Below are 21,562 nucleotides of genomic sequence, written 5' to 3'. Positions count from 1 at the left end.
CCATTGGAAAATATTATTTTCTGGGACTGGTTTGTTTTCATTTAATGATGTTATGCACAACATAATTCTCCTGTTTGCTCTCTCAACAGAATGTCATTACCATGACATTTCTACCCAATTTATTTTCTTGGCATTAGAACATAAAAATGTTAGACATTTATGGAAACAATTTGAGATTGTCCCTTTCATGACAATAATATCTAACATTAGTCAGCTAGCTAATATTAGCCACCTAGCTAGTTTTCGTAACATATCATACGTTTTACAAATTTGTACTTATAATCATATGAAATGGGTGATGGACATCCACAAATTAATTAATACCATTTAAAATGTAACGTATCTTACTAAATGGAGTGTCTTGTATTTACATACAGAATAATATGAAATGCTCTGAGACCAGGTTGTGATTTCATGCACATGCTGCAGACATTTGGCTGCACAGACCAGTAACATAATTAAACAAAAAATGTATAATTCTATTTGGAAAGAAAATACATTTTATTCGTCTTCAAATGTTTCTTAGGACCTGCCTAAACAAAAAAGAATGGATTCCTTTATGATGGTGTATATTCAATAGATGTATTCAAATAGACGTCCACACACATCGAACCACATCTACTCCCACACTTGCCAGCATGTGCACGGGAGTTATAAATGGCTTATCCTGGCAAGAATGTGGTTAAAATGGGACTCTATGAATTGGGCTCTAAAAAACATTGCCTGATTTTCTTTTACAGTAAAGGCTTTCTGTAAAGGGTATGAGTGAGGTGACAGCATCCACTCTGCAGGAGAGCCCTGTGCCTAGTGCTCAATAAGTCCCAGGGCAGATATGAAGTATATTTATGGAGTGTCCTGCAGAACAGCACGCACTGAGCTGCCCGATTGCCCGGCAACGATTAACTCTAACATTTCTCCCGCCAGAATCCACTCGGATTAAATATTTGCTGGCTCATTTAATATGAATGTGAATTAATGGTCAATCACGCCGTGTCTAGACTTGACAGTTCATGTAGCTTTTGTATTCTGATCATGGAGTTCTGATCATGGAGATCATGGAATTTCGAACACGTCATGCATCTACACCTACATTTAAATGTGTCTTCCATGTCCATGTTGTGTCTGGATTCCCTTTTTTTAATGTATTGAAATGCCAGTATGCATTCTGCAAATGGTGGAACAGGCTAAATCTGATAAGAACACAACAACAACTTGATGGCAGGAGCCATTTACTGTAGCTATCTAGCCAGTGAAACTCTGTAGCTAGCCAGCAAGTTAGCTAGCAAAGCTAAATGGATTGCAGACAGGTTAGCATAACTCTAGCCAAACAAAAATGATTTTTTGTAAATAAGCTAGCTGGCTAGCATTTCTGAAGCCAGTAAACACGTTCCTCACACACTAGGAACATATTTCCTCTAACGTTTAATGAAAAAAGGTGCCTCACTTCCAAAACACAAGTTTTCTGGAGACTTGTGGGCAGAGTGCTGATGACGTCATCCCAAAAATGTGCTTTTGGTAGCCTGATTGCATCCAGACTGAGGATACATTTTTCCCTGACCACCTTCTGAAGTGGTCAGCCAGATATGAACACAATCCAACCACAATACTCAAGGAGGTTCTCACTTCAAGGGCCTCTTATTGCTCATATAAACATTGTAAACTTACGGCAAGTCATAGAACCCCAATTGGCAATTAGAGAATGTAAGGACACCTGTCACTCTCTGCCCCCCTACATACAAAACCTGTCTGTGTTTCAATGTCTTGTTTGAAGTCAGTGACCTCTGCATCCACTCTTATTACGGTCATTTGAGCCTGCAAATGAGAAATGCTCTTCTCAGGTGGAGTTTGTAGTTCAATTTCATTTTTTCCATTGTGTGCTTATAAATAATTAATAGGGTGATTGCAAGCGTGTGTGTGCATGTGTGTGTATGCAAGTGTATACTGTAACATTCTGCCATCTGCCACCAGTTGCGTGCCCTTTATCTTTCTCCCCAACCATCCCCAAAATCTGCCCAGGAGTTTTTTGCCCCTGGCCTACATGTCAATCCCAGTATGTAGAAAAATGCTAGGCAGATATAATTGTCTGTGTCTGCATGCCATGGTTAGAAAGTGAAAATAAGGAGGAAGAGCGCATCAGGGGAAGTACTTTGAGTACCTTTATATGTACTGTAGTACCTTTTATGATGGTCTGTCTCTAAGTCAAGGTTACCCCCCCCCCCCCCCCCCGAATGCTCTGACCTCAACACCTTAACCGCACAAGGCATCGGGTGTAAACACAAGGTTTATAATGGCCATAGTGTGACTCAGAGAACAGATAGGGACACTCTTTTTTCACCACCCACTAAAGTGGTACTCTGAAAGAGTGATAGAGTTTTTTCCTATTCCATCAAATCGATATTGGCTTTTTTGTTTTATAAAAGCACATACTCAGAGCTTCAAAATGGTATATGATACATTGCAGTTGGGGGAAACATGGGAAAGTAATGCTTATTTGAAATGTGATAACTTGTTATTCCAACTTATAGACAAGTTCTAGAAGGTTTTACACACTTGCTCAAGAGGTATTCAGCATAGTTCATGTGATGTCCAGAGATACCTGAGTATATTTTCAACAAAAAATATACATCAGTATACACAGTATAGTCACTTGAAAGTTTGTTGTGTTACTGTAATTTCTGGACTATTAAGCGCACCTGAATATAAGCCGCAGAATTTTTTTTTAAGTATTATTTTGAACATAAATAATCTGCACATGTCTATAAGCCGCAGGTGCCTATTGGTACATTGAAACAAATGAACTTTACACAGGCTTTAACGAAACACGGCTTGTAACAAAAATAAATAGGCTTTAACGAAACACGGCTTGTAACAAAAATAAATAGGCTTTAACGAAACACGGCTTGTAACAAAAATAAATAGGCTTTAACGAAACACGGCTTGTAACAAAAAATAAAAAATTAGCAGTAAACAGTAGCCTACCAAGAAAGTCATTGGTCACTATCTTCCTCCTCCTGTGCACTGAAACCACTGAAGTCCTCTCCTTCGGTGTCGGAGTTGAATAGCCTCAGAATTGCTTCATCCGATATTGTATCGTTTTCATTGTCGCTCTCGTCACTTTCATCCGGAGGCAAATCCCCCGCTGAGCCCTCTTCAACACGCAGCAGTCCAGCCTTTCGAAACCCGTTGATGATAGTGGATTTTTTGACAATGCTCCACGCTGTCAGGACCCACTGGCAGACTTGACCATAAGTTGCTCTTCGCATGCGGCCCGTTTTAGTGAAGGATTTCTCCCCACTTGTCATCCAAGCCTCCCACTGAACACGGAGGGCCACCTTAAATGCACGATTTACACTGATGTTGAGTGGCTGCAAATACTATGTTGTACCCCCAGGAAGCACAGCTGGAATTGAGTTTGTCCTCTTGATGGCTTCTTTCACCGAATCTGTTATGTGGGCCCTCATGCTGTCCAAAACGAGCAATGCCTTGTTCCTGTGAAAGAATCCTCCCGGTCGCTTGCCGTAACACTCCGTATGCCATTCATGCATTAGGCTTTCCATCATCCATCCTTTCTTGTTGACTTTCACAACAATTCCTCTCGGGAATTTTTCTTTTGGCATCGTCGTGCGTTCAAAAATCACCATCGGTGGAAGCTTTTCTCCCGATGCCGTGCAGCTCAGAACACAGGTGAAGTGCGTTTTTTCATGCCCAGTTGTTTTCAGCTTGACGAATGATTCGCCTTTCCTGTTGACAGAGTGAGAGGCAGGTCAAACGTCAGAGGAACCTCATCCATATTTATGATGTCGTGCGGGTCAATGGAATACTCCGCTATCTTTGCATCAGTGAAGTTGCGGAAGTTTGAAACTTTTTCCTCGTAGTCGGGAGGGAGCTGCTGACACAGACTCGTCTGTACCCTGATGGACAGGCCTTTACGTCTCATAAATCTGAGACACCACGATGGTCCACCTCTAAAATCCTCAAACTTCATTGCGGTGGCGATTGTTTTGGCTTTCAGTTGGATCTGCACAGTTGAAACACCTCGGCCATCTGCTCTCTCTGTGTGTTGACCCAGTCTTCGAGCTCATTTTCTAGTTCGGGCCATCTGCTTTTCTTCCCTCTGAAAGCTTTAGTTGTCTTTTTGCACTGAGTCAATTCCTCACGCTGCTGTTTCCAACGTCTTATCATCGACTCATTAAGACCAAGCTCCCATGCAGCAGCTCTATTTCCTTTTCCAACAGCCAGATCAATCGCCTTCAACTTGAAAGCTGCATCATATGCATTTCTCCGTGTCTTTGCCATGATGAGGGTGACAAAATGACTACCGTAATCAGAATGATGGGAAGTTTGAGAGCGCTTGATTTAATCTAAACAGTAAACAAAAAAGTTGTTTGACCGTAACCCGTTCGGCAATTTCATTGGTCTAATGAAAGCTTCATGCTGGCAAAAAACTGAGCACGTCACAGAATGTGTTTTTTTTTTGAAAAAAAAATGTAAAGTGGGAAAAATCCATATATTAGCCGCGTCATTGTTTAAGCCGCGAGGTTCAAAGCCTGGGAAAAAAGTTGCGGCTTATAGTCCGAAAATTACGGTATATGTAACAAAGGGCATTTGGGGCGGCAGTGTAGCCTAGTGGTTAGAGCGGTGGACTAGTAACCAAAAGGTTGCAAGATTGAATCCCCGAGCTGACAAGGTACAAATCTGTCATTCTGCCCCTGAACAAGGCAGTTAACCCGCTGTTCCTAGGCTGTCATTGAAAATAAGAATATGTTTTTAACTGACTTGACTAGTTAAATAAAAGTAAAAAATAAATTAAGTGATGCAAACCATACATTTGCATACATTTTTTGTAAACCAACATTTTTGTATTTTTTTTCTTCAGAAATATGTTATTTGGGATGTCCTTGAGCAGTCCTATCACTACTGATGTTTTTATGCAAGGAAAACTGGGTCTGGGTTTCTAATGGTTAAGTAAAAGGTTCTCTGTCATTTGCTTTTCGTATGCTCAGCATTCTTGTTATGTTGTGTCATGTCGCTCCAGTTCACATTGACAGTGTTCAATATTCCAAGATCATCTTTGTTTGTCCCTGTCATGGATACTGTGTTTGCCCTTTTCTTAAAGATTTAACACAGTGAGAGTTGTTTTATACAAGAGCCTTCTCAGTTCTTTTTTCGACTCCCTCCTTATTTGCAATCGAACTTCAGAGTTTTGTTCATCTCCTCATGCTCTGCTTCTACTGGGCATTCCACTGAGTTCAAAACTTGGTCCACTTATTCCGCGACAGCAACACTGTTGATCTCTGTTTCTTCCTCATCACTGTCATCAGAAATCATCAGAAATGACAATGTTGTTTTTACCCAAGTCAAGGATTTCTCGTCATCTGATTCACTTTCAGAGTCAAGAGCGAGTCAGCCTGTCGTCCTCCAGAAAGTAGTCCATCACAACATTCTCCTTCTGAGCTTTGTCAATAGTGCCAGTTCAATTCAGGGCAGTGATGTTGTTGAGAGCTGTAGCAACATGTTTGCAGTTGTCCATTGCTATTATCTTTTGAAAAGAATCTGCGGTAGACTACTGATCAGGAAACCCCCATTATGTTATAGACAGTAGCCTGTGGCATGGCAGACCAATCAGGAATCATCTCTCAGCATGACCAGCCCCTCCATTATCTCAGCCAATCAAGCCTAGCCAGGAAGAATCCTTTTTTTCTCCATAAGAAATAAACTAGGCTCGTAATTTAAAATGTTTACAGATCACCAGCGAGTTTGCTATTAGGCACATATATATTTTTTAACGTATTTTTTAACGAATGAAGAATGTCCATCTTACACCTCACTTGAGACATCCAGACAAATGTCCATTAATTATAATCCGCATGATATTTCACATTTCCCGTTGCTGCAGGATTATTTTCCTGCTGGCTCAAATTAAGATCCTACATCTGTAGTGCTCTTAATATAAAGAATGTTACCAGATCCTGATCTGGGACCACTGAAACAGAATGGGTTTTTTAATTTATTTTTCAATTCAGCAACTCATACCATCTGTGATAGAGAGGATGGTAGCCCTTTTCTACAGTCAAATGACATAGTGGCCTCATTGGTGGAATGTTATTCATATTTTTCATTTCATAATAAATAAACATTATTTTAAAAAACCTGCCAAAAATCCTGTGTTTCTATGTCTTCTATGATGTATATAAAGTGTATATTGGGATGCAAACGCTAAACTGAATACATTTCAACTCTATATCTGACATGGTATATAGGTGTCTTCTTTTTTTAAGCTCATAACCATGTGTGTGAGGTGTATACATTTGTTTCAAGGTAGATTTGTTTAAGACTACCAAGAAACACTCTGTGTGACCCTGATTTAGCCAACTGCAGTAAAAGGTTAACTTGACTGCTGCGTGGTGGAACTCCTATGTTTCCCCTCCTCATCCAGTGTTTCCATTCCAATCTCATTTAGAAGATATAATGAAGCCTGTAGAGCTCAGAGCTGGTTGGAACAGAGAGGACCACCCACAGTTGGGTTTAGTATGAACTGAAGGCAACAACCACCACAGCCCAAAGCTTTTCATCCACTCTAATCAGAGATGTATTAGAAATATGTATTTCAATTACTTTTGAGCATTTTGTAATTTGTGTTTCACCGGGCTTAACTACAATCCAATGTATTTTGTAACAAGATTCTTTTGAGACCTGTAATTAGTATTTTCAAAATACGAAATACTTTTTTATACCTTTATTTAAGCGGTTCACAGTTTCACCTTGCACTGGTATCAGAAGTCTGATGGCATTATGGTGTGATAAGAGTGTCTTCTAAATTACCAATATGTAAATTAAAATGTAAAAATGAACATTAAAGCATGCTGGGTATTGTGTTAATGAGCTCCGTCCTGAAACAAGGTCAATAATAATACCCAGTGTGCTTTCTAATTGTTTATTATTTTGGTAATTTAGTAGACACTCTTATCCAGAGCGATTTACAGTCAGTGCATTCAAATGAGGTAGACAAACAACCACATTTCACAGCCTTAGCAAGTAAAACACTTTTTGTTAGAGTTACTGAGAATGCTGTTGTAGTGAAGCCGTGCACTTGCAAGTGTATTTATGTAAATACTATACTTTGCAAAAGTATTTTAGTTTGATGCATTTGTCTTAATAATAGTGTCTTGTATTTATTTGTGAGATACATTTTGATGTGTCTTTTGGCCATCTCTGACCCTAATGTGCTGCTTGCCGCTGCTTCGGCTTTTATTGGGTTCGTTTATTTCTGTGCACCCTGGTGCATGATGGTTGAGTGTTGCTGAGGAGGTGGGGAGACGGTGTGTGTGGTGGGCACTACCCCCAAGCTATAATTCTGGTAAAATAGTTAGTTAAATAGTTAACCAATAGCTACCTGGATTATCTGCATTGATCCTTTTTGCACTAATCTCTTTTGACTTATCAAATACTCTGCTGTTACTATTTATTATCTATTCCGTTGCCTAGTCACTTTATCCCTACCTAAATGTACATACAGTATCTACCTCAACTACCTTGTACCCCTTGACTCGATATTGGTACCCCGTGTACATAGCCAAGTTAACATGTGTTATAGTTTTTTCTATTTATTCTTTTTGTTATTATTTTTCGATTTTTTTCTTCTATTACATTTTTTTTCTCTGCATTGTTGGGAAGGGCCCGTAAGGAAGCATTTCACTGTTAGACTACAAAGGTTGTTTATGAAGCATGTTACAAATACAGTTCCATTTTGATTTGATTTAATGCGGCTTATTTTACTTTCAGATGGCGAGACACAACCTCCTTCGCAGACCGTCACGGTAAATGGCTGGAGTGAATAAAAGCGTCTTCCATCTGCGTGGCGGTGGAAAGGGCCTCTGTGGAGCTGTGGAGGCGTCAGCCGGAGGTCGATAGCAGGAAAGAAAGCAGTGCTGCTGCAGTGATCGTCTTTCAGTCTCAGCAAATCACCTTTCCTGCCATGGCTCCACCATCAGCTCTCTGCCCTCCTGATGCTTTCTCAGAGGGAATGTAGAGAGGCACACACTGGAGACACACTCTCCAGCACTACACACACACCCCTTCATGGGGACAGACCTCATGCAGAGATCCCATACACACACACTCCTTAGCACAAGATACCTTTGTTGTGTGTGTTTTTTTTTTTACCTGGTAGGCAATTATTTTTCCCCAACTAGAATTGGATTTGGACTCTGTGTCCTGTTTGATTGAACCTCTTAGTAGCTTTAGGGAGGTGTTGTCCTGCTCTGCTGCTTTATGGTTGGGTGTCCCTGGGACGTTGTGACTGAGCAGGGGGAGCCAGCATGGCCAGGCCTCTGCTGAAAATCCAACGCTACTTTCGCAGGAAACCTGTGCGCTTCTTCTCCTTCATCCTCCTCTACCTGACAGCTGGGAGCCTGGTGTTCCTGCACTCTGGCTTCGTAGGGGACAGCTCCACGGGGGAAAATGGGGGCCGGGACCCCCTGGTGGCATCTGGGATAGGGAACAGGGTGGCCTCCTCAGAAGGCCGGGGGGTAGGAATGATGGGGAGGGTGGTGAAAGATACACGCAGACCCACCCCGCGGAGGTACGGCCCTCCCTGGATGAAAGGGGCTGGTGGGAAAGACTGGGAGGGTAGGGGAGTAGACTACACCAGCAGCTGGAACCGCGCCCTCAAGGGACGCAATGCCAAAGATCTGGACGACGGACGGGGTGAGTCAAAAGTTTATGTCGAGACATTGCTAGTTGTACAGTACCTACAGTACATGGTTGGTATACACTATACACATAAGTATGTGGATTTGGCTATTTCAGACACACCCGTTGCTGACAGGTGTATAAACTTGAGTACACCGCCATGCAATCTCCATAGACAAACATTGGCAGTAGAATGGCCTTACTGAAGAGCTCAGTTACCTTAAATATGGCACCATCATAGGATGCCACCTTTCCAACAAGTCATTTCTTAAAGTTTCTGCCCTACTACAGCTGCCCCGGTCTACTGTAAGTGCTGTTATTGTGAAGTGAAAACAGAACGGGACCGCCAAGTGTTGAAGCGCATAGCACATTAAAATCGTCTGTCCTGGGTTGCAGCACTCATTACCGAGTTCCAAACTGCCTCTGGAAGCAACGTCAGCACAATAATTGTTTGTCTGGAGCTTCATGAAATGGGTTTCCATGTCCGAACAGCCACATACAAGCCTAAGATCACCATGCGCAATGCCAAGCATCGGCTGGAGTAGTGTAAAGCTCGCCGCCATTGGACTCTGGAACAGTGGAAACTGTCCTCTGGAGTGATTCTCTGGAGTGATGAATCATGCTTCACCATTTGGCAGTCCGGTGGACTAATCTGAGTTTGGCGGATGCCAGGAAAACATTAGCTGCCCGAATGCATAGTGCCAACTGTAAAGTTTGGTGGAGGAAGAATTATGGTCTGGGGCTGTTTTTCATGGTTCGGGCTAGGCCCCTTAGTGCCAGTGAAGGGAAATCTTAACACTGCAGCATATACAGCGGGGGGAAATAGTATTTGATCCCCTGCTGATTTTGTACGTTTGCCCACTTACAAAGAAATGATCAGTCTATAATTTTAATAGTAGGTTTATTTGAACAGTGAGTGAGAGACAGAATAACAACAAAAGAATCTAGAAAAACGCATGTCAAAAATGTTAGAAAATGATTTGCATTTTAATGAGGGAAATAAGTATTTGACCCCTCTGCAAAACATGACTTAGTACTTGGTGGCAAAACCCCTGTTGGCAATCACAGAGGTCAGACGTTTCTTGTAGTTGGCCACCAGGTTTGCACACATCTCAGGAGGGATTTTGTCCCACTCCTCTTTGCAGATCTTCTCCAAGTCATTGGCTGACGTTTGGCAACTCGAACCTTCAGTTCCCTCCACAGATTTTCTATGGGATTAAGGTCTGGAGACTGGCTAGGCCACTCCAGGACCTTAATGTGCTTCTTCTTGAGCAACTCCTTTGTTGCCTTGGCCGTGTGTTTTGGGTCATTGTCATGCTGGAATACCCATCCACGACCCATTTTCAATGCCCTGGCTGAGGGAAGGAGGTTCTCACCCAAGATTTGACAGTACATGGCCCCGTCCATCGTCCCTTTGATGCAGTGAAGTTGTCTTGTCCCCTTAGCAGAAAAACACCCCCAAAGCATAATGTTTCCACCTCCATGTTTGACGGTGGAGATGGTGTTCTTGGGGTCATAGGCAGCATTCCTCCTCCTCCAAACACGGCGAGTTGAGTTGATGTCAAAGAGCTCCATTTTGGTCTCATCTGACCACAACACTTTCACCAGTTGTCCTCTGAATCATTCAGATGGTCATTGGCAAACTTCAGACGGGCATGTATATGTGCTTTCTTGAGCAGGGGGACCTTGCGGGCGCTGCAGGATTTTAGTCCTTCACGGCATATTGTGTTACCAATTGTTTTCTTGGTGACTATGGTCCCAGCTGCCTTGAGATCATTGACAAGAACCTCCCGTGTAGTTCTGGGCTGATTCCTCACCGTTCTCATGATCATTGCAACTCCACAAGGTGAGATCTTGCATGGAGCCCCAGGCCGAGGGAGATTGACAGTTCTTTTGTGTTTCTTACATTTGCGAATAATCGCACCAAATGTTGCCACCTTCTCACCAAGCTGCTTGGCGATGGTCTTGTAGCCCATTCCAGCCTTGTGTAGGTCTACAATCTTGTCCCTGACATCCTTGGAGAGCTCTTTGGTCTTGGCCATGGTGGAGAGTTTGGAATCTGATTGATTGATTGCTTCTGTGGACAGGTGTCTTTTTTACAGGTAACAAGCTGCGGTTAAGAGCACTCCTTTTAAGAGTGTGCTCCTAATCTCAGCTCGTTACCTGTATAAAAGACACCTGGGAGCCAGAAATCTTTCTGATTGAGAGGGGGTCAAATACTTATTTCCCTCATTAAAATGCAAATCAATTGATAACATTTCTGACATGCGTTTTTTCTGGATATTTTTGTTGTTATTCTGTCTCTCACTGTTCAAATAAACCTACCATTAAAATTATAGACTGATCCTTTCTTTGTCAGTGGGCAAACGTACAAAATCAGCAGGGGATCAAATACTTTTTTCCCCCACTGTAATGACGTTCTAGACAATTCTGTGCTTCCAACTTTGTGGCAACATGACAACGCCCTGGTGCACAAAGCGAGGTCCACACAGAAATGGTTTGTCGAGATCGGTGTGGAAGAACTTGACTGGCCTGCACAGAACCCTGACCTCAACCCCATCGAGACCTTTGGGTTGAATTGGAATGCTGACTGCGAGCCAGGCCTAATCGCCCAACATCACTAATACTCTTGTGGCTGAATGGAAGCAAGTCCTCGCAGCAATGTTCCAACATCTAGTGGAAAGTCTTCCCAGAAGAGTGGAGGCTGTTACAGCAGAAAGGGGGGGGACCAAGTCCATATTAATGCCCATAATTTTGGAATTAGATGTTCGACGAGCAGGTGTCCACATACTTTTAGTTCTGTAGTGTATTTAACTAGACACCCTCAGCTTGGTTTTATAGATAAGAATCATTGTCTCATAAAGTCACCTCTGACTTACAGATTTATGATCCTAATTTGATCACCCTGTTGCAGGAGACCTTTCCTGCAATGCAGTAAATGTAAAACTTGTAGTGTATTTGAGGTTTAAAAGGCTTCTGAAGTTTGTAATTTCCACTTTGAAATTTCAGACTTGAATTTCCCTTACAAATAATGTTTCAACCCCTACAAAAATGTCCATTGATTTTAATCCACATCATTCACATGTCCTGTTGCTGGCTCAAATTACAATCCTACATCTGTAGGTCCAGTTGTTTATGTTATATAAAAAATGACAGGTTTATAGACAGTACAGTAATTTATTATTTCACTGCAACAGCCTGAAGAAATATACTATCCGTTTAAGTGACTATCAAAGTTAAATGGCCCCTTGAGTATTCACTGTTCATTATGAAATGCACAGTATTCCACATGTACAGACACACAGGCATTTGTGGATAGACAAATACACATTCATCCTCAGAGTGTTGCTCAAGGTGAATGTGGGTATTATTGTACTGGAGGCCTTGGCAAAACGGCAGTCACTTAAATTTGCTGCAGCATTTAAGTGACTGGATATTTAATTAGCCCTTCAGGTGATGCCCCTCCAGGACAGGCAGGTCACCAGTAATACAAGCCAGTATTTGACGTTCATCCATGTCTGAGGACGTTGGGAGATGATGTGGAAACTGTCTATTAGGGGCAACAGTGAGCACTGTTACCTTCAAGTAGATTTTGGTTTTGCAAGGACATTGTGGATGGGGATGGTGGATGGGCTTAAGCTTCTACCTCTGATTCCAACGGATGCATGTTTGAATCCAGCAAAAGAAAGTTGTTTTTGATATTTTTTATTTTAAACCTATCCCAAACCTTAACCCTTACATTAACCATTCAGAGTTAATGTCTAAACTTAACCCTAACCTTACAAATGTGGAATTAATTCCTAAACTTAACCTTAAACACTTAAAAATGTGATGTTTGGAACAACTTAAAAATGTGTCGATTAAGACTGTGAGAGCTTGTAGCTTCAGGGAGATGAAGACCTCTCTCCCAGGGAGATCTAGAACCAGGGGCTCAGTTAGCTCAGTGATGCCACCCACCCTGGTCCTCCTTGCCCACAGTCAGTCAACACTCATTGAGGGGGATATTCAGAACGTACTGCTTTACAGTGATAGCAGGTTTTCCCTATATGTTATTATTCACCTACATAATGGAGCTATCCTTAGCAACATCTGGTGTGACATTGTAAATATTACCTAGATACCACAGACAAATGACTTGGAACCAAACCACAAAATATCTTGAAATAATTTGCTCATTTAAGTATTGTCTCTGTCTCTGAAAGTCTCACAGTCATAAGCATAGATCTCCAATCTTGGGTAAAATCCTGCACTGCTCATTTTCATGGGCCATATGTAGCATGTCCATGGAAATGAACCTTTCCCCAAAAGAGCTAGATTGAGCTCCTGTGAAGTGATGTAGATTCATTTAGAATGGGACTCCACAAAGCTGGCTGCTGGTAGCAGACTGGGAGTGCCAGAAGTGCACAGCATAGTGCACCGCCCTAATCATGTTATCCTTTTCAATGATCTTTACACTCTCCATACTGGACTTTAAAGTATATAGTAGGATTTGTACCAGATGACAGCAGTATAATAATAGAGATAGAATCTCTATGGTTATTACCATCGTAGTACAAGGATACCTACATATAGTAAGCCTTTGAATTAGAGAAATAGGTATTACAAGCACAAGCAGTTCCTGAGTGGAATTGATTTGCACAGGGATTGTTTTTGTTACATTCATGTGGTATTCATATGGTACATGATTGTTTTCCATCTTTCTGATTGAGAGAAACACAAACAGGCTGTATATAGTACATGTATTATTGCTACGGATTATCAGATCATACGAGAGGACCTCAGTTTGTCTCCATGTAGTATGTCCTCTCTGTCTAGGAGGTCCTTGCTCTCTCTATCTCTCTCTCTCTCTCTCTCTTCCTGTCTTCCTCTCCCTCTGTTCTTTCTCTGTGAAGTGGTAACCCCCACAGGACCACAGCAGAGTGCTAGCTGAAAGAGTAATTAGTGCTTTCAAAGCGACACTGCTCCACTTCATCCATGACTCCTATGTGCCACAGTACTCCACCACCCCCACCGCCACCTCATCACACTCCAGGCCCCTGTCATGTTCTCGTCAAGAGCAGCCACACCCAACCCGCTCCCCACCATTCACACAAGGGTACGCACACGTATGCACATGCAAACACACGCACACACACACACACACACGCTGTCTGAAAGAAACATTAACCAAATACTGTCTTCCCCTGTATCCAACCACCTCATCTACCCTGTTTCAAGGAGTAATCCAGCAAGGGTATCATTGTTATCCAGTACGGATACATTTTATCTGTTGACATCCCTCATGAGGCGAGAACATTACTGTATAGTATATAATAAGATTATATGATAAGATAATAACATGATACGATAGGGGAGACAATAAGCTCATACTATGACGACAAACTCAGAGAGGCAGATTGTTTCTGACATGTCTGTTATTTGTTTGGGAAATCGAGAGGAAAAAACAAAGCTGTTTGAAATGGAACCACTATCCATCACCTGTCAGCACCAGATCTTCTGAATTAGAGAGATGCCTATTGTAACTATCATCACAGCCCTGAATAAAACCCTATACAGGTGGCTGAGTGGTGTCCCTACACACCCTACACTCCTGCCATACATCTGTGTACACAAAGTATTTGTTCGTACAGTATAGAATTCACATTTGTGTCTTGCCACATGACTGTGCTTACATCACAACTTGCAGATAGATATAGTATCTCTGCTTCCTTGTATGGCTGCTGATCTGATTATTTCATTTAATAAACTCAGCACAAAAACGGAAGGTGGAAGGACAGGCCCATTGAAGTGCAGTTCAGTTGAGCTAAATCACTGCTTCCCTTTGTCATAAAGCAGATTAGTGATCAGTCCACTCTGCTGCTATGTCTGGGAGGAAGATTACTGCAAGGTCCTACAGAGCACCACATGCTGCCGCTCTACTGCCTTTTAGACCATTACAATTACAGTAATGTGGTGGGTTAGGATGTGCATTGTTCAACCCCCCCCCCACCCCCCCCCCCCCCCCACCCCAGGGGACAGATGGTGTGGGTTTTGAATTGGTCTATCCAACATGCTACTTCACAGACAGAGCAGTAAGGTAGTGTGGAAGGATCAACCAGTCCTACTGCAGAAGAACATAACCAGCCTTCCCTCCCTCCCTCCTTACTCACTTCAAATAAGTCAGGGAGGAAGTGTACTGAGTGCCATTGCAGTAGCAGGCCACTAGAAGGAGTTGTGTGTCTTTATAAATAAATCAACATGCTAGTCTGGTGTTGATTCCTTGAGCAGCAACATTGCCCTTCAATATGTCTACACTGTATGGATCAGATTGATGATTTGGGATTTTACTTTAAAGTTGTTTTACTGATTTTACAGAATGTCTCTACAGAATTGACCATGGCTGTAATAATAAGCAATTACCTTTGGAAATGTACTAAATGTGCATGTTTTACTCACATCAACTATGAAATTACATGCTAAACAAAACATGTACTATCCAAAACAGTATTATTGCCTCTCTCTCTTGTCTCCTACAATATTCATTGGTCTGCTTGAATTGTGCATATTTGATTTATTATCAGAAATGTTATCTTCTTCTCTCTTACAGCGAAGTACATCGGCTGCTATATCGACGACACAGCGAAAAGAGCACTTAGGGGAGTGTCCTTTTTTGATTACAAGAAAATGACGGTCTTCCGTTGCCAGGACAACTGTGCTGAAAGGTAGGCCTGGGAATATTAAAACTCACAAACACGACGATTCAGTACAAAGACATAACAAGCAATCAAATGTCCTCTGGTGTGCTTACTGTCCTTGTTACTTCTAAATTCATTGGTGATTACTACTGTAACTGTTTGGCTGAGGAATGACAGGATATAAAATGCTTATGTTACAAACACACACACTCACGCAGGCACGCATATACACATATACAAACACACACACACACACACACACACACACACACACACACACACACACACACACCACACACACACACACACACACACACACACACACACACACACACACACACACACACACACACACACACACGCACACACACACACACACACAGTCACAGGGTGGGAGTGAGGAGTAAAGGTTGTGTACCTGATCAGTGTGTAGTAGATTAACATGTCTGGCAGAATGAAATTAGTCCTGTCTAATGGATATAGGGCCTTGTGCCAGCTATCATACTCTCTCACCCTCTCCCTCTCTCTCTTCCTCTCCTTCACATTAGCTCTCTATACCTGTAGTGTCTATACTTTTTTCCACATTATTTCTCCCTCTCTCTCTCTCCCTCTCTTTCTCTCTCTCTTTCTCTTTCTCTCTCTTTCTCTCTTTCTCTCTCTTTGCCTACCTCTGTCCTCCTCCTATCATCTCTTATTCAAATCATCTATTTCTCCCAGTCCACCTTGCCTTCTACTGTCCCTCTCTTTCTCCCAATGGCTCAGCCCAATGCATTCCATTACTAGAGAAAGAGAGGAGGACAATGAGAGGAGGACAACGAGAGAAGAGAGAGGAGAAGTAGAGAGCATGTTTTCATCTTCCTCTTCTGCTCCTCTCTCTTTCTCTGTCCTCCAACCCCTCCCAGAGCAGGCTGCTCATATGCAGACAAATCCATAGCTGTGGGACGTAGAGGTGCTAAGGGTGCTGCGGCACCCCCTGAAAAATGAGAATTAAAAAATATATATTATTTACACTGAAAAAATATATAAACACAACATGTAACAATTTCAAAGATTTTACTGAGTTACAGTTCATATGAAGAAATCAGTCAATTAAAATAAATAAATTAGGCCCTAACCTATGGATTTCATATGACTCAGAATACAGATATGCATCTTTTGGTCACAGATACCTTAAAAAGAAAGGTAGGGCCGTGGGTCATAAAACCAGTCGGTATCTGGTGTGACCACCATTCCTGCCGTGCGACACATCTCCTTCGCATACAGTTGATCAGGCTGTTGATTGTGGCCTGCGGAATGCTGTCCCACTCCTCTTCAATGGCTGTGCGAAGTTGCTGGTTTTGGTGGGAACTGGAACATGCTGTTATACAATCCAGAGCATCCCAAACATGCTCAATTGGTGACATGTCTGGTGAGTATGCAGGCCATGGAAGAACTGGGACATTTTCAGTTCCAGGAATTGTGTACAGATCCTTGCGGTATTGGGCCGTGCATTATTATGCTGAAACATAAGGTGATGGCGGTGGGTGAATGGCACAACAATGGGCCTCAGGATCTCACCTTGGTATCTCTGTGCATTCAAATTGCCATCAATAAAATGTAATTACGTTCGTTGTCCGTAGCTTATGCCTGCCCATACCATAACCCCACCTTCACCATGGGGCACTCTGTTCACAATGTTGACATCAGCAAACCGCTTGCCCACACGACACCATACACGCTGACTGTGATCTGCCTGGTACAGTTGAAACCGGGATTCATCCGTGAAGACCACACTTCTCCAGCGTGCCAATGGCCATTGAAGGTGAGCATTTGCCCACTGATGTTGGTTACAACGCCCAACTACAGTCCCTGGTGAGAATGACGAGCACGCAGATGAGCTTCCCTAAGATGGTTTCTGACAGTTTGTGCAGAAATTCTTTGGTTGTGCTGGTCTCAGACGATCCCACAGGTGAAGATGCCAGATGTGGAGGTCCTGGGCTGGCATGGTTACACATGGTCTGCGTTTGGGAGGCCAGTTGGACGTACTGCCAAATTCCAAATTGTTTTGTGTGACAAAACTGCACATTTTAGAGTGGCCTTTTATTGTCCCCAGCATAAGGTGCACATGTGTAATGATCATGCTGTTTAATCAGCTCCTTGATATGCCACACCTGTCAGGTGGATGGATTATCTTGACAAAGGAGAAAAGCTCACTAACAGTGTCATGTCTTTGCTATGGATTAAGTGATATATGACATTCTATTTTATCAAATCAATTATCTGTAATTAATATTACCTGATTAAACTGATTAAACTAATCATGTAAATGTAATTACCTAGGAAGTTAGGGCACCACGGAAGAAGGTTTATAGAGCTGTTGTCTTCCGAATAAACTCTTAAAGACCTGGTAATCTTTTATATCAATAGCAGCATCAATCATCACCTTATTCAGTCTCATCTGAACGTCGTAAAATTCTTGGTTATCTTCACAAACCCTGGCTAACCAGTTGAATCAGCAATACAAAATTTGGTTTAACTATTTATTTACTAAACACCTAAATAATCACACAGAATTACATATACTGTACACAGGATGGATCATACATTGATTACAAATTATGTCTTACAAGAAAACGACCCTAGCGGACGGCACCGATATGACGGCTGGTTACACAAAGAAAGGGGGTTGGGTTTGAATGAAACCACGGGAAGACTGAGGAACAAAAGGATTGGGTCTCTATCGGACCTTATGAAGCTATGCTATCGTAAATACAGAATGTTATGCATTCTAAATAACCGCCCATTTGGAAATGGAAAATGCAAGAAATATTTACTCTGATCTGCGCTTCGATAGATTGGTCGAAGATGGAAGGTTGGGTTGCCCAGCAGAGATCTCCCTTGTCCTTTGAACAATATGTCTTGTGGTAGAACGGTTACGTTGTAGTACCGTCGTCATGTGGTAGAATGTATATGTTGTAGTACCCTGTCTTTCTGAAGAGATTGTCCGTCCTTTCCTAGCCCACGTTTACAGCTGCTGCTGATAACTCGACGTCTAGGATGTATCACTTCTTTAGTGAATAAGAGTACAAACTATTTTTTTTTTACATGTTGTAACAAAGTGGTAACTATCCCAACACTGGGAAATGCATAGGCTCTTGAGGAACTCATACACGTGAGTAAGCTTCATTAAAGCTACAAAGGTTTCAGTGTTCAACCTTAACATGTGATAACAATACAACAGAACAGATTAACCAGAATTACGTTTACTCTCACTGGTGGCCAAAAAGAACTATCTGAAAGCCACGCCCCTACTAAGCCACCCCTCCGGTCTTCTGATCTGACCCGCTGGGCCATATCGCAATAACTCAGTAACAATACTCCAACATCAACAATCCAACTTTGCTGATTTAAAATAAAACAACCAAATTAAGTGACCCAATGTCTGCAACCCAGCAGTTAGGTCATCCTAACAAACCCAGCATTTTTTGTGTAAAGGCTGTGTAGTGTTGGTCATCTATTGGCATTCTAAAGAACTCAGAGGACTCAAGTATGCATCTCTCATGTGCCACTGCCAGGTTACTGTACCCCAAGGAGTATACAGGCCATGTGTGTTTGATGGATAGAGCCTTCCAGAATATTGTACTCTGCATGGACTTCGTAATCAGCATCACCCTGGAAAATGTATTTCTTTAAAAAGCTCTGGTGTCTTGGTGTAGTATTAATGCATGCAATCTCTCTCTGGTCCCACCCTTGTCCACCCAGAGGGCTCACTTCATCTTGAAGAGGGCGAGTGAGGATACTGCTAGTTACCCAGCTGACTGTCTATGAGTCAATCACCCTATTACTGGACTGACTGCAGAGAGAGCTGCTGAGAGAGAGGCTGACGTGTGTCTTGCTACTGCATGCATAATCGAGTTCTGAAATACAAGACCACTTACCTCTGGTCAGATATTGCAGACTGCAGTTGGTGAGACAAGATGGTTACAGTTTGTCAGGCAGTACTAGAAGCCCTGAGAGTATTGCTGCTGTAGGAACATTTTTATTTCTTATCATGTTGCAAGCAATGCAGAATATTATTGTGTGACACAGAGCCTCTCTGTTATTATTGATGATATAGTTTTATTAAGTTCTCTAATTTTTCAATCAACAAACAAAACACATTCCACATATGTGGCAGACAAATATAAAAAAATAAAAATAATTAAACATCACATTTGCAGCAACACTATCTGTGATCATGTTAGCTATTTCCAGCTTTGGCTGAGACAACAAGCAGATAATTAGTTTTACAGCACCTTACACAACATGTACTGTATATACACACATTTCCTTAATCACCCCATTCACTCTGTCCAGTTTGAAATATAGTTGAATAGTGGAGACCAGAGTCCATTAGACCTGGGCTGTCTCTTGCAGAGGTCATAAGTGAGCTTTTAAAGAGGAAGAAAATTAACAATCGGGTCAATCCACATTTTAAATGTAGGAGAGGAATTAGAAGATCACAGTAGATAATACATTTTTTATCAAAGTATGTGATAGTCATAAACACATTTTCTATGTCTGGATCCAGAACAAATTCCTGCTGAGCATTCTGAAGATAGAGACACAGGGTGATATCAAACTGTACATCTAATATTTTGTGTGCAGAAGTACAGTACAGTATGTATAGATTGCAAAAATCTGGTAATCTCTCTACAACTCCAAAACACATGCATATACATTACACTACCGTTCAAGGGTTTGTCGTCACTTCGAAATGTCCTTGTTTTAAAAAAAAGAAAAGTAGTTTTTTGTCCATTAAAATAACATCAAGTTGATCAGAAATACAGTGTAGACATTGTTAATGTAAATGTAAATGACTGTTGTAGCTGGAAACGGCTGATTTTTTTATGGAATATCTACATAGGCGTACAGAGGCCCATTATCAGCAACCATCACACCTGTGTTCCAATGGCACATTGTGTTAGCTAATCCAAGTTTATCATTTTAAAAGGCTAATTGATCATTAGAAAACCCTTTTGCAATTATGTTAGCACAGCTGAAAACTGTTGTGCTGATTAAAGAATCAATAAAATTGGCCTTCTTTAGACCAGTTGAATATCTGGAGCGTCAGCATTTGTGGGTTCGATTACAGGCTCAAAATGGCAAGAAACAAATTTTCTTCTGAAACTCATCAGTCTATTCTTGTTCTGAGAAATGAAGGCTATTCCATGCGAGAAATTGCCAGGAAACTGAAGATCTTGTACAACGCTGTGTACTACTCCCTTCACAGAAAAGTGCAAACTGGCTCTAACCAGAATAGAAAGAGGAGTGGGAGGCACTGGTGCCCAACTGAGCAAGAGGACAAGTACATTAGAGTGTCTAGTTTGAGAAACAGACGCCTCACAAGTCCTCAACTGTCAGCTTTATTAAATAGTATATTTAAAGAAAAAGCCATATCTCAGACTGGCCAATAAAAATAAAAGATTAAGATGCCTAGAAGGCCAGCATCCCGGAGTTGCCTCTTCACTGTTGATGTTGAGACTGGTGTTTTGCAGGTACTATTTAATGAAGCTGCCAGTTGAGGACTTGTGAGGCGTCTGTTTCTCAAACTAGACACTCTAATGTACTTGTCCTCTTGATTTCTCAGGATGTGCGATATGTAGAGCAAGACATCCTCCGCGTGGAGTGAAATCTTGTGCTGAAGGCCGCCTGCATAAACACCCATAATACTTGGATTGCTCCTTATCAACTCCACCAAAGGCTCCACCCCCAATACGTAGAGCAGAGGGGACAGCGAGCATCCTTTAATAAAGTTTGGGTCCATATTGAACTTTTCTAAGACTGAGAACAGAAAGCTCCACTCCATCCTGTTGAACGCAATCTCAGCATCCAGTGAAGCCAGCAGGACAGGGGTCTTCTGTGCGTTTACTTGATCTATAATATCAAAAAGATGGCGAAAGTAATCAGAAGACTATCTGTCTCTAGTAAATCTAGTTTGGTACTTTTTTGTTATTTTGGAAAGAGGAGTGTTTAGTCTTTGGCGAGCAATTTGGTAATTATGCTGTAGTCGAAATCCAGCAAGCTTATGGGCCGGAAGGACAAGCAACACTGTTAGGTTGACTTTGGCTGCTTTAGGTTGACTCCAGGTGGCACTGACCTCTTAGTGTGGCTTTGGCAGCGTCCCACATTGTGGCCGGAGAAACAGGAGAGTCTTTCTTGTCTTGTGAGTACAGTAG

General features: G+C 41.9%; 1 protein-coding gene across 1 annotated transcript in view; it reads left to right on the top strand.

Annotated features, from left to right (window-relative positions):
• LOC106584983 (sialate:O-sulfotransferase 2) overlaps positions 1-21,562 on the top strand; it is a 97,866-nt gene that overhangs the window by 50,470 nt on the left and 25,834 nt on the right. Inside the window, exons 2-3 of the mRNA XM_014170690.3 lie at positions 7,783-8,706; positions 15,278-15,392. Coding sequence (XP_014026165.1) covers positions 8,319-8,706; positions 15,278-15,392 — 503 coding nt within the window. The 5' untranslated portion in view covers positions 7,783-8,318. The remainder of the gene's footprint in view (positions 1-7,782; positions 8,707-15,277; positions 15,393-21,562) is intronic.

This window comes from Salmo salar, chromosome 24 (assembly GCF_965601325.2).
Source record: "Salmo salar chromosome 24, fSalSal1, whole genome shotgun sequence".
NCBI classification, from domain to species: domain Eukaryota; kingdom Metazoa; phylum Chordata; class Actinopteri; order Salmoniformes; family Salmonidae; genus Salmo; species Salmo salar.
This window is presented reverse-complemented; position numbering and strand designations above follow the sequence as displayed.